Source organism: Syngnathus scovelli, chromosome 2 (assembly GCF_024217435.2).
Source record: "Syngnathus scovelli strain Florida chromosome 2, RoL_Ssco_1.2, whole genome shotgun sequence".
Taxonomy (NCBI): Eukaryota; Metazoa; Chordata; class Actinopteri; order Syngnathiformes; family Syngnathidae; genus Syngnathus; species Syngnathus scovelli.
Genome location: NC_090848.1, coordinates 613,303 through 625,106, shown reverse-complemented (window position 1 = coordinate 625,106; position 11,804 = coordinate 613,303). Strand labels below are relative to the sequence as shown.

At 42.6% G+C, this 11,804-nt stretch overlaps 2 protein-coding genes across 2 annotated transcripts; one reads left to right on the top strand and one right to left on the bottom strand.

Annotated features, from left to right (window-relative positions):
- Positions 1–61: 61 nt before the first annotated feature.
- slc19a1 (solute carrier family 19 member 1) lies at positions 62–5,270 on the bottom strand. The gene is made up of 6 exons (XM_049752561.1): positions 5,162–5,270; positions 3,894–4,441; positions 2,599–3,385; positions 2,343–2,535; positions 1,391–1,532; positions 62–1,300 (listed from the first exon to the last, which is right to left on the bottom strand). The coding sequence occupies exons 2-6, from the start codon at positions 4,155–4,157 to the stop codon at positions 1,109–1,111; spliced, it is 1,578 nt and encodes a 525-aa protein (XP_049608518.1). The 5' UTR covers positions 4,158–4,441; positions 5,162–5,270; the 3' UTR covers positions 62–1,108.
- A 235-nt stretch (positions 5,271–5,505) lies between these two features.
- Positions 5,506–11,769, top strand: arpc2 (actin related protein 2/3 complex, subunit 2). Its single transcript, XM_049752617.1, has 10 exons — positions 5,506–5,746; positions 7,053–7,087; positions 7,245–7,357; positions 8,177–8,222; positions 8,306–8,492; positions 8,574–8,667; positions 8,856–8,982; positions 9,122–9,222; positions 10,150–10,250; positions 10,990–11,769. The coding sequence occupies exons 1-10, from the start codon at positions 5,673–5,675 to the stop codon at positions 11,009–11,011; spliced, it is 900 nt and encodes a 299-aa protein (XP_049608574.1). The 5' UTR covers positions 5,506–5,672; the 3' UTR covers positions 11,012–11,769.
- The last annotated feature ends 35 nt before the right edge of the window (positions 11,770–11,804 follow it).

Below are 11,804 nucleotides of genomic sequence, written 5' to 3'. Positions count from 1 at the left end.
TGAGGGCAGCCAAATTCTGCACGATTTGTCCTCTGCTTCGAACAAAAAAACAGCACCAAAGTTTTGATTACAAGATTTATTGTCGCATGTTAACAGTTTTGTTTGCCACTGCGACACAAACTATTTGACATGAATTTGTTTTCGATAGGCATGTAAGAACACCTGATTCAAGTCTGCAGCTGGAAAAATAGCTTAGATCCTTAAAAAAAAACCTGCCTGAAGGTTGCTGACCCCCCCCCCCCAAAAAAAAACTTAGAGCACAACAATTTAGAAAAATCTGAGCAAACAACTAACATGATCAAGATAATTTACAAACTTTGAGAATTTCAATGCCATTATTTACTCACTTTAATCACACACCAAAATACTAAAAAAAATGCATAAAAAATACTAAAAACAAAACCTGATTGTTTGCTTTATAACATTCAAACAAGTGCACAGATAACATTATCAGCTAGAATACTGTAACGTTAACTTAGATCTCACACGTCAGGTGAGTACCGGATAGTCCTACTCAAAAACAGTCTCATATCCTAAAGTCATGGTTCGAAAAATATGCAAAATGTTTCTGTTGCATTTAGCAACACTGCATTCTGATAATTGTCCAGCACAAATGCTTGTGGAAGAAAAAGTAACAATCTTATCACCGAAAACCAGACAATGGTTAAGGCCAAGGATTAGAAATAAACACAAACTATATAAGTTGACGTAAAACAATGTCCTAATTTCTTCCAATGCATTTTCTAACACGTCTTTCCTATTTTAACGAAATAAAAAAGTCTGTGCCACTAACACCATCAATGCTGGGATAAAACACCGAGTGTTGTTAAGGTTTGATTATTAATCAAGACATAAATTAATTAGAGTGATTTGGAGACGTATACACAAATCACACTGATAACAGCAGTGCCATCGGGTTCACATTGGAATCATTCATTTGTTATCGTCAAATCAAGACAATCAAACTGGGCTCATTTGGGCCGTTGCTTGAGTGGTCCCACAAGTGCGTCATTAAGTGCGGTGAATTTAAAAAAAAAAAAACGGTGAACCCAGGCTCTTGTATGGACCAGCAGATGAGGCACTTGATTAAGGCTCAAGGTGGCAATTGCTATGTCTTGGCATTTTTACCATTGGACAAAGGTTCTACCTCCGGTACCACTTCGCAAAGCTCAGTACACTTGCTCTGCTGGGTGATCGCTTGCCTCTTGGGCTGATTTCTGAAATGACGGAAGATGACGACGCCGGCACTCGTAAAGTAGATGACGGTCAGCAGGGTGAAGTAGACAAAGTACACGAGAAACTGTAAAAAAAAAAATAAAAAAAAAGTCATTCACAAATTTCAATTAGCACTGTGGCTGACCATGAAATCCACAGACCAAGGTCTACATACCTGACTGTGTACATCCATAGCCAGCCCCCTCTTGTCGGAAAAAATCAGGTTGATGATGCTCTTCAGGATGGTCCCCAAGAAGGTGTTGATGCCAAACACCAGGGCACAAAGCTCCTTGGTGAGCGACGACGCTATCTGAAAACTACACATCAAATCAAATCAAATCACACCATCGGGCCCAGCTGTGTTTTTGTTTTCCGATCAACTTTGTCAGCTTGAACCGGGTCGGACATCACTAGCTCCATATGTGTCCGGCTTTGCTGGAATGCAGAACTACTTCCAACACACACACACACACAAGATGTCTGGCTTTTGGGTTTTACGGCATTCGGTTGTCTCAAAGCTGAAGTCAACCCCGACCACCCCAAAAAATCGTAATAATATAATAAATATGGATTTAGTCACATTCTGCAATTGTGGAATACGAGTTAAGCAGCAAAATTCAATCCCAATTTGAACCATCTCGGTGGGCGGCCGTATTGCCCCTTGCCGTCAACTGAAAATGACATCGCAATTGCCAGGTCACAACCAATCACAGCTCACCGCTTCTCAAGCTGAGCTGTCATTGGTTATGACCTGAGACCTGGCGACTGTGATGCCATTATCAGCTGACAGCTAGTGACAAAATGGCCGCCCAAGGGAGTCGCCGATGGGTACACTTGCCTGTCTTGTGTGTCCGATTCCCGCATATGACGACGGTGTGAATGTGTGTGTGAGCAAAAAAAAAAAAGAAAAGAAAGAAAAAATGCCCGCCCACCGAGATGGATACAAAGTGGTGGATTTTGCCTGCTGAATTCATATTTCACAAAACATTCATCAGAACACTGCGTTTCGACTACTTGGGCTGCACACAACCTATTATTACATTTGGGTGTTGACTTCCTTTGCAAGTTTCATATCGAATCTTAACGGTGACTCCAAATGCTTGCTCGGCAAAAATGACTGCACTCACGTGGCAATGGGCACCAGGAACTGATAGAAACTTCTGAAGAGGACGTAAGCCACGTAACAGGCCCAAATGTTGTCAGTGGTGCCCATGAGCAGCAGCAGGCCAGCCTGCACCGCTGTGATCACACCGATGACAAGCTCCGACCAAATATTCCACCGGATTTTCACAAAGCCCGCAATGAATGAGGTCAATGCACCTGCAAAGAAGCAAAAGATTACAATGGGTGTATGCTTCTGGAAAAAATACTCAGGTGACTTACTGAGCAAGGTAGAAGCAGCCTCCACGGCGCCATTGTAAACATTCTTGTTCTCAGTGGCCGGGTAGACTTTGCTCCACAAGATGTGGACGTAGAATAACACCAGGTAGTAGCCCGTGGAGTTGAAGATCCACCAAAGGGACCACAGCCGCATGTCGGGTCTTTTCACCACAGTTCTCAACTCCATCAACATCTGCACAAAGACCGAATCCTTCCAGCGCGACGCGGAGCACGGGGAGACGGCCGCGGCCGACTCGTCCTCCTTCGGGTTCATCTTGTGCAATTCTGCCTTAGTGCCTGCTTGAGTGGCCCCTTCTCTGTGCTCCTGCTTGCAGGCCTTGTTGAAAAACAAGGAGCGTTTGGGCCAGGGCAGGCACAGCGAGAGCAACAAACCAAAGCTGACGAATCCCAACGAAATGGCACTGAGGGTATTGTAGCTGGTTTGTCCCACTGAAATGAAGAGCTGGCCCAGAACGGAGCTGGCAAACACTCCCAAGAGGACCGAGGAGCGCGAGTAGCTAGCCACTCGCTGATAGAGGCTGGGGCTGACCAGGGAAAAGATGTAGGAGGAATACGCCACGCGGCACGCCATCGTGACGCCGTAGAAGAATTCCATGAACTGCATCTGAAGGAGAGAGGTACCGAGGAGCAGAATGAGCCAGATGACCACTTGGCTGATGGCCTGGATGACCAGAACTGGCTTGTAGCGCAGAAAATCAGTCAGCAGGAAGGCAGGTACCAGCACTGCCATGTAGGAGTACGTCAGCACAGGAGTAATCTCGTTGGTCACCTAAAACAAAAAATGAAGACAGCTTGAATCAGATCAAAACGGAGTTTTTTTTCTCCCTCCGTGGTCATTTCAATGTATTTTTCACATAAGCAATTAATCGTCAGATTCATTGGAAAAAACGATTGCATTTCAAATATGATGCTTACAAACGATGCAGATATTGATGACAGGCAGAACATTGAACATGAGAAAAAAAATTGGGAGGGTGGTAATGTCGTTGTCTTATGGTTTCAAATTGTAATATAGATCAGAAGCAAACATTTTTTTATGCCTAGATGAAAAAGAACGACTATGGAATGTAAACGTAAAATACATGAGAGTTCTTTCATATTGACTTTATTTACGTATTTCACCATGTCACAAGGCTTTACAGTAGAAACTGCAAAGGTTTCTTGGGGGTTATCTTACAGTCTGTATAAATAACATTTTAGTATCCTTAATTTTTTTTTTTTTTTAAATACAAATGCAAAATCAACAAACTTCATTCAACCCCGAGGGCACAACTCACCTGTTGTCTGCTAAAGTTCTTTTCAGTGCTGAGTAGATAAGGAGTAATGAAGGGCTCTCCGGGCTTGATGGATGCCATAAACCCAAAGAAACATAAGAATATCACAGCCCACATCCACTTTCGGGGCTCCTCTGGGAGACTTTGAGAGGCAGGTGGCTCTTCTGAAGTGCAGACAGCCACTTCTATATTTCCTTCAATGGCTTCGGCTGCAGGCATCTTCAGGTCCATCTCATTGTTTTGCTCTGCTGCGCTATGTGAAAGCATTATGTCAGCTGATCTGGCGGGCGGGCGGGGGGGTCAAACACAAGTGAAACGCCAGTGTGGAATCAGTGTTTCCGTGTCAAAGCCACTCAATGCCTGAATGGCTCAAGTTGAAATGTGTGCTTGCGTCCTCTCGTCCCCAAAAGTTGAAAATAAGTGTTGGCAAAGTGGTTAAAAAGCTACCCGATGTCAGCCTCACAGTGAAGAATGTTGACCTTTGCTCCATTACGCAGTGGGTCAATGCGCTACAGCAAGTGTGCAGTCACCTGGTTTGTTTCATTGGCCACCTGAAAACATACAATAACATTTCCAACCATTCAGACGGTGCTTGGATGACTTTAAGTAACTAGTAAAAACTGTTACGTTTATTTCGCCAGTACACAAAAAAAGTCAATGGGACGACAGCATGTTTTTTTCCAGACAATTCAGGACCATTTTAGTCCATTGTTTCATTACATATTTATTTCTGATTCTGATATTTAATTATGTAATATAAACGCATTCATGTTACCAAAAAAAAGCAGACTTTTTCACGTTCAAAAATATATAACAATTTAACACGAGGATTTTAAAATATTTTTTTTCTAACCCAACTCAACATACGTGTTTTAATATTGTAATGTGCTTAAAAAGCGACACAAGAATTGTCGAATTTGTCACAGTGCGTGACTTAGCAATTGGCGTAAACAAGTTACACAAGCCTCCACACGAGTTTCTCTAAACAGCAGTTCACAGCTTTACTCATTTTGCCCTTATTACAATGACTTCACGCGTGGTGCAACCTTAGTCGTTGTTTATCGGATAAAAAACACAAAACAGCTAGCTGGCTGGCTGGCTAACAACGATGTAAAGAAAAAATGAAAAACGTGATCGTTTACTGATACAAATGCACGGCACGTTTTTACTGCAGGAAACTCAGTTGCAACAATCTCGCTTGCTCAATAGTTGCGTATTCTGCTTTGAAATCACACATTAAAAGTACGTTTCACTTAGTTACGTTTACATACCTCGTGCGTTACAGCAGATTCGACATCGCCCATTGGTCGGAGGCACGCATTTTACTCTCATTGGCTTATGGGAAATGAAGTCTGATTGGAAAATAGCCATTATAAGACCACAAGCGATGCAAGCTTTCACTAGAGGGCAGTAGACATTCGCTAATCATAAAACACTTTTATGAAATAAGAGGCCACAACGAGAACCGTGAGTTTTTTTTCCCCCTCCTTTTCTTTTTTTTTTTTAAAAAAACGGAATTTGGTGCATAACGTTGGAAACTACCAAATACCTCTATTGTGCTCGAAATTGTGAATCCAATTTTATCACAGGCATCATTGCGGACCACTATGGGGTCAAGAGTGCAAAATACACGGAAGTACCAGGCGGAAGGAGCCTCGGCGGAAGCGGTCTGGTCTCGTCTGTCAAGAGAGGAAACATTTAGCACCATTTGACACAAATATCGTAACTTCATCCAATTGCAGCGATTATCTGCCCGCTTCGTCGACGCCAACACCCGCTGCGATGATCCTGTTAGAAATCAATAACCGCATTATAGAAGAGACGCTGTCGTTGAAGTTCGACAGCGCATCAAACGGGTGAGAATCATCGTTACACCTGGCTAGCAATGCTAACTAGGGCTAGCTTCCCTTCAGCAGAGCCGTCATTGTGCTAGCCATAATGAATGGTGCATGGACTATGTTTAGTGGGCCTGATGGATGCATACAGACACAGATGAGTCGCTAAAGTAGCGTACGAGTGCGATACATTTCCGTGGCGATCGGCTCCGACTAAATTGCCTCGAGCTGGGGTGTGTCTCAGCGATCGTTGTCTCAGCCCCGCATAGCCTAGCCACCCCAATTCATCAAACGTCCTCTGAAGCATCCCAAAGCAGGAAGAAAGCTCCGATTTGTTTTGTCTTTCACACCGTGGCTCGGTAGATAATCTACAAAATTGAAACTAATAAGGAACGCCATTTGATGCTTCAAGCTAACTGGTTTCCTTGTCGAACTTTTTTTTTTTTTTTTTTTTTGCTTTTGATGTTTTCAGTTGACACATAGCCCAACACCAAGTACGCTTTAGTAACTATGCTTACATTAGTCTCCAATAAAACTAAACACATCAATAAATGTGACGTACTCGCGGACGTATCCGTAACTGGATGGCAGCTTCCGCATTCCTAAAGTCAAGCTGAGTCAAGTCCACTCCACTCCACAGCCAGCCAGATGCAGTCTCTTGGAACCCTTACTAAGCCTAGGCCCCTATTTTACTTTGGAAAAGTCTCCGTCCCCGAAAAAAAACAATATTTACTGAAATATTAATGAGGATTTCTTCTCACGTTACTCCCGAGTTTAAGCTGTTAAACACAAAGCTGCTGCAGGAATAAACGTCTTGAATCCTTTTGGATGATGTTAGCCATGTTATATTTGCTTTCACATATTTATTTCTTATAACCCTCATGTTCTCGTGTGGCTGGTCCAAAGCGTTTGTTTGACAAAAGCTTTGTTGTATAATAATGTTGCATTTTGGATGGAATGGAATGGAATGGCGCTATCTCAACTCCACTCAGAATAGCTCACAAGCAAAGGGGAAAATGTGATTTTAAAATATTGTCAGAGATCAATTCAAAATGTAAACACTTGCAATAGTCAGACTACGAAGAAGTTAGAATGCTTTTTCACTGACTGTTAAGTCTCGCAAATTGATCTGTTTAATCCTTTGTCAAATCATCATTGATAATTACTGTGATAAATCAATAACGGTGTCTTCCATTAGATGAATGTTGGTCATTATTAACAATAAGTTATTTGAGGTAATACCCAAGAATTAGATCTCATTTAAAAAAAAATATATATATATATATATATTGGTGAGCGTTGCTCTAACTTCATATCTTCCTTGCAGAACCAAGCCCGAGGCTGTTGATGTTACATTTGCAGGTAAGGTGGTCTTACTTAAACGTGTCTGTACTGAGAGCTGTTTCTAATATTTTGGTTTTTGAAAGATTACTACGCCTTCCTCCAGCATTTTATAGAACAGACTGTACAAATTGTTCTAAGTTGCCAACGTGCGCCGTAACGTCTTTCTCTTCTGTAGACTTCGATGGCGTGTTGTACCACATCTCCAACCCAAATGGCGATAAGACCAAAGTGATGGTCAGCATCTCTCTGAAGTTCTACAAGGAACTGCAGGAGCACGGGGCTGACGAGGTACGACACACGCTCACCTACACAATGTTTCAATCGGGTTTGAGATGCGTAGAGATGCTCACGTTTAAAAAAACAAAACCAAAAAAACTGTCGAATGATGTCTGAACCGCCAAGAGAGCTCTGCTACCATGTAAGGGAAAAAAACACAGCCGCAGAGGCCCCTTGTAGAAACAGGAAGTGCGTTTGAGGCGCGCTCACCACAGGCAAGGAAGTGCTGACAGACTTTGGCTGCAGCCGAGGCACTTTTTTCTTCCAAGAGAAGGATGACGAGAAACAAGCATACTCTCATTCAAATCAGGGCTATGTCGATGTGGGCTTGCCATCCCCAAATAGTGAGAATAGAGTTCAAATTTTGAATCGCAGATTTTTGGACGTACCATCGACCTTTTTAGAGTATGGGGGGGGGGGGGGGGGTGTTGTCATTTTGGGGGCGTGGCTTAGCTGGAGGCTAAAGGACTCGGCTTGACAACACAGGTTCTCATATTTCCACAAATTGTTTGTGTAGGAGTGGGTACCCCAAAAATTTGTTTCAGTGAATATGTGAGTGAAATCACTCTCCACGATTGTAAGTAAAATATATGAACTTGAGCGCCGCCTTTTTTTTCGAGCGGTCGCAAGTGCCAACCAAGTCAATGACGGCGGGGACATAAGCCGAAGATGTAGCAGGCACCTTACAAAATTAAAAGTATTGTCCTGATCGAGCAAACCAGACAGACCGCAACCGAAAGCACAGCAAGTTGACATAAAAGTTGAATCAGAATCAGCTAAATTGGCCACTGTTTGATCATTTTGAACACCAATATATGTTTCTGTTGTCAGCTGCTGAAGAGAGTGTACGGAAGCTTCCTTGTTTCACCAGAGGCCGGTATGTTCATGTTATGCTAATGTTAGCTTCAGGCTAATGAAAGCGCCGTACCTGCTACCTAATAATATTTGCTTTGCTTTCAGGCTACAATGTGTCACTCCTCTATGACCTGGACGCCCTACCAGGCAACAAAGACGAGGTTGTGCATCAAGCAGGGATGCTGAAGAGAAACTGCTTTGCCTCCGTTTTCGAAAAGTACTTCAAGTTCCAGGAGGAGGGCAAAGAAGGCGAAAAGAGGGCTGTGGTCCACTACAGAGATGATGAGTCCATGTATGTGCAAGAAGGATTTTTTTTTTTTCCTCATAGGCGACCATTTGAAGCGGTGCACTTTGAACACTTTGCTCGCCGCAGGTATTTGGAGGCCAAGAAAGACCGGGTGACGGTGGTGTTCAGCACAGTGTTCAAAGACGACGACGATGTCATCATCGGCAAAGTCTTCATGCAGGTGTGGAACATTTATGGCTGAAGTTATCTGGCCGGCAATGGAGACAAGTCCATGTTATCATTCGTTCTTTTGTTTTTCAAAACAAAACTGATTTCTCAGTATTCGTTCCAAAAACACAAACATAATTTAGACTTTTGTGCACACATGGAAAAAAAATGACATTCCGTCACCTTCAAATTTTCACGTAGGAGTTCAAAGAGGGCCGGAGAGCAAGCCACACAGCCCCGCAGGTTCTGTTCAGCCACAGGGAGCCGCCTCTGGAACTCAAGGACACAGACGCAGCTATCGGGGACAACATCGGCTACATCACCTTTGGTGAGTGAGCGCTCTGCTAAGGCGCATGCCTTTAAGTTGTAAAATGACAATAAAGGGCATTCGATTCTATATTCTATTTGCGCCATTCCTTACGCGTACCCGTCGCCTTCTTTTTTTTCCTTCTTCTTCTTCTCTGTAGTCCTTTTCCCACGTCATACCAATGCCAACGCCAGAGACAACACCATCAACCTCATCCACACTTTCAGGGACTACCTGCATTACCACATAAAGTGCTCCAAGGTGAGTTTGAATAGAGGGCAGATGGTGAACTTGCCAGAAGCCTTTTTTTGTTGATGTTATAAGTCATTAAATGTCACCCTGCTGCTTGCATGGTATCATTAAAAAAATAAATAGATCTACAGCTCTGTTTACAGAGCTAAGTTTGGCAAAAAAACACCAACCAAAACATTCTCAATGTTGCTTAAAGGTTTCTAATCACCGCAACACCATTGCTAATTTATTTAGCCTTTATACGGATTTGTTAAATACACCTTGTGAAATTCTGTCATTTGTTTGGTTGTACAGTAAACTTCAAAAGAAACCCTTGTTATACTTAGTTCCGGACAAAAGGCGAGAAGTTGCGCCATGTGCTAGAATCTCCGGTTATTTCACAATGGCAGTCTCCTTTTAATGACACGCTTTTAAAGAGTCACTCTAATGGTACGTTCCATCCTCCGCTCTCGATAGAAAGTCCGCTCGGTGCCGCCACGCACATTCATCAGTCAGCTTTTAGGGCGTTTGAGTAAACATGACTACACCTTCCTTAATGGACTTTTTTGCAATTGTAAATACTTCTCAGACAATTTTCAACAACTTTAATTTCAGGTTCATGTATGGCTTTTGTGAGTAGGATGTATTTTTTTTTTTGCGCAGACAGACTGGAGTCAGCGTGGGCAGGTTTATGGGTGGGTGTGGGTGTGTGTCTGTCTCCCTCCCTATATGTGTGTTGAGAAACATGACGGTAAACGCACAATAGAGTGTTTTGTTTGCATCCTATCCTTATCTGCTGAAGAGAGCGGTGTTGCCCAATCGTTATTGAGCTAAGGCACGTATTTAGCATGAGATGAAACCTCTCAACTTGGGAAACTGTCACCAATTTTTTTTTTTTTAAACATTTCTTGATTCTAACAACCCGAGATGAAAATGTGTATCGTGTCCTTTCCACAGGCCTACATTCACACACGCATGAGGGCCAAGACGTCAGACTTCCTCAAGGTTCTCAACCGTGCTCGACCAGACGCTGAGAAGAAGGAAATGAAGACCATTTCGTACGTAGCCTCTAGTTTGTCTCCCAAATGTCGGCCGGGTTTCCATCTAAAAGTGGGTCAAATCGTCACAAGGTGTGTCGCTAATTCTTCTGTAAGAATTAATTGGATGGCTATAGTTGCAGTATGGTTTCACACTTATCAAGCATCCATCTTATGTGGAACCAATGAATGTGTTCCTAACAATTGACTGCGACAATCCAAAACCGACTGTGGTTGTATTGTCATCACCAAGAGAGAGGAAAATGCACAAGATGACACACACACACACACACACACACACACACACACACACACACACACACACACACACACACACACGTGTGTAGGTGGCTTTTTCAGAGGTAACAGAGACTCGCCACACTTTGCTTTATGGCCACAAAAATCAATGATGTGCATTTGCAATATATGAACTGTGTTGGGGCGCTTCATGAAAAGGAGTTGCGGAACCATCGGCGGACTCGTAGTGCCGTTTTGAGAAGCTTCAGTGTTGTTATGGTGGGCCAAATATTGCGGCAATGTCGTACCGAGAGTTACAGCTGCGATTCCCACCCCAAGTTCAAAGTAGTTCCAAAGGAATTTGGATTGGGGGAAACCCTCCGCAGTTGGAAATAGCGTGCAGACGGAGTTCATGTGGAACTAGAGCCCATGTGGCCTTCAATGACTTCCTCATTTCCTCATCAATAAACGGTCACAATAGATGCAGCATAATGTTCAGCTTTGATGTGAATTGCCTTTCCAGTGGCAAGACCTTCTCTCGCTGACGGCCAGCTCGCTGACAGCTCAGACGAAGCGAAGCCACCGTCCGTGGCCACTCGCCAACGCACCACGCTGCGACTCAACGGCACATTGGACAGGCCTCCAGGATGCCTCTAAACGCCCCCCCCACCCCCCCACACAGCCCACTCCAAATGATCAAGTCGCTTTTTTTTTTTCTTTTCTTATTCTTTATAACAAATAAAGTTCATATAAAAAGCCAAGGCTCAAGGTAATGGAAACAGGGCATTCCAAGAGCACTATTAGTCCTATATAAATACTCGCATATATATATATATATATATATATATATATATATATATATATATATATATATATATATATATATATATATATATATATATATAAAATTACATTTTTGATACAATATATCTTTTGTTTCATTGGTACTCTTATTTGACATTCACCCCTTCTGCGCTTTCATGTCATTGTCATTTGAGGGAAAAAAAAATAATAAAACACTCGAATACCATGAAAATCATCTTGGATTGTGTGTGTATAATACAGAGGTGTCTGTATTGAAGTAGAAAGGTAGTGTTTGGTGGGGTGTATGATGCCAGGCAGAAAAGGCATTAAATAAGAAATGAAATTTGCTGTTTAGAACTAGCTTTGTATTGAGTAAAACAGGCCCCAAGTAAGTTTGAGACGAGATTATTGTACAGTATCTACTTTTTTGTCATTTTTTCTTTGGTGGATTTAAAATATGTGCCTTGGCTCAATAAAGGTTTGGATTGGAAACACTGAATTAGAGACATTGCTGATGAAATTCAAAGCCAACAA

Coding starts and splice junctions, on each gene's coding strand:
- slc19a1 (XM_049752561.1), bottom strand. CDS start 4,157: ATGCTTTCACATAGCGCAGCAGAGCAAAACAATGAGATGGACCTGAAG. Junction 3,386..3,893: donor AGAACTTTAGCAGACAACAG/GTGAGTTGTGCC, acceptor TTTTTGTTTTAG/GTGACCAACGAGATTACTCC. Junction 1,301..1,390: donor CTATGGATGTACACAGTCAG/GTATGTAGACCT, acceptor TTTTTTTTACAG/TTTCTCGTGTACTTTGTCTA.
- arpc2 (XM_049752617.1), top strand. CDS start 5,673: ATGATCCTGTTAGAAATCAATAACCGCATTATAGAAGAGACGCTGTCG. Junction 7,088..7,244: donor TGTTGATGTTACATTTGCAG/GTAAGGTGGTCT, acceptor TCTCTTCTGTAG/ACTTCGATGGCGTGTTGTAC. Junction 8,493..8,573: donor TACAGAGATGATGAGTCCAT/GTATGTGCAAGA, acceptor TGCTCGCCGCAG/GTATTTGGAGGCCAAGAAAG.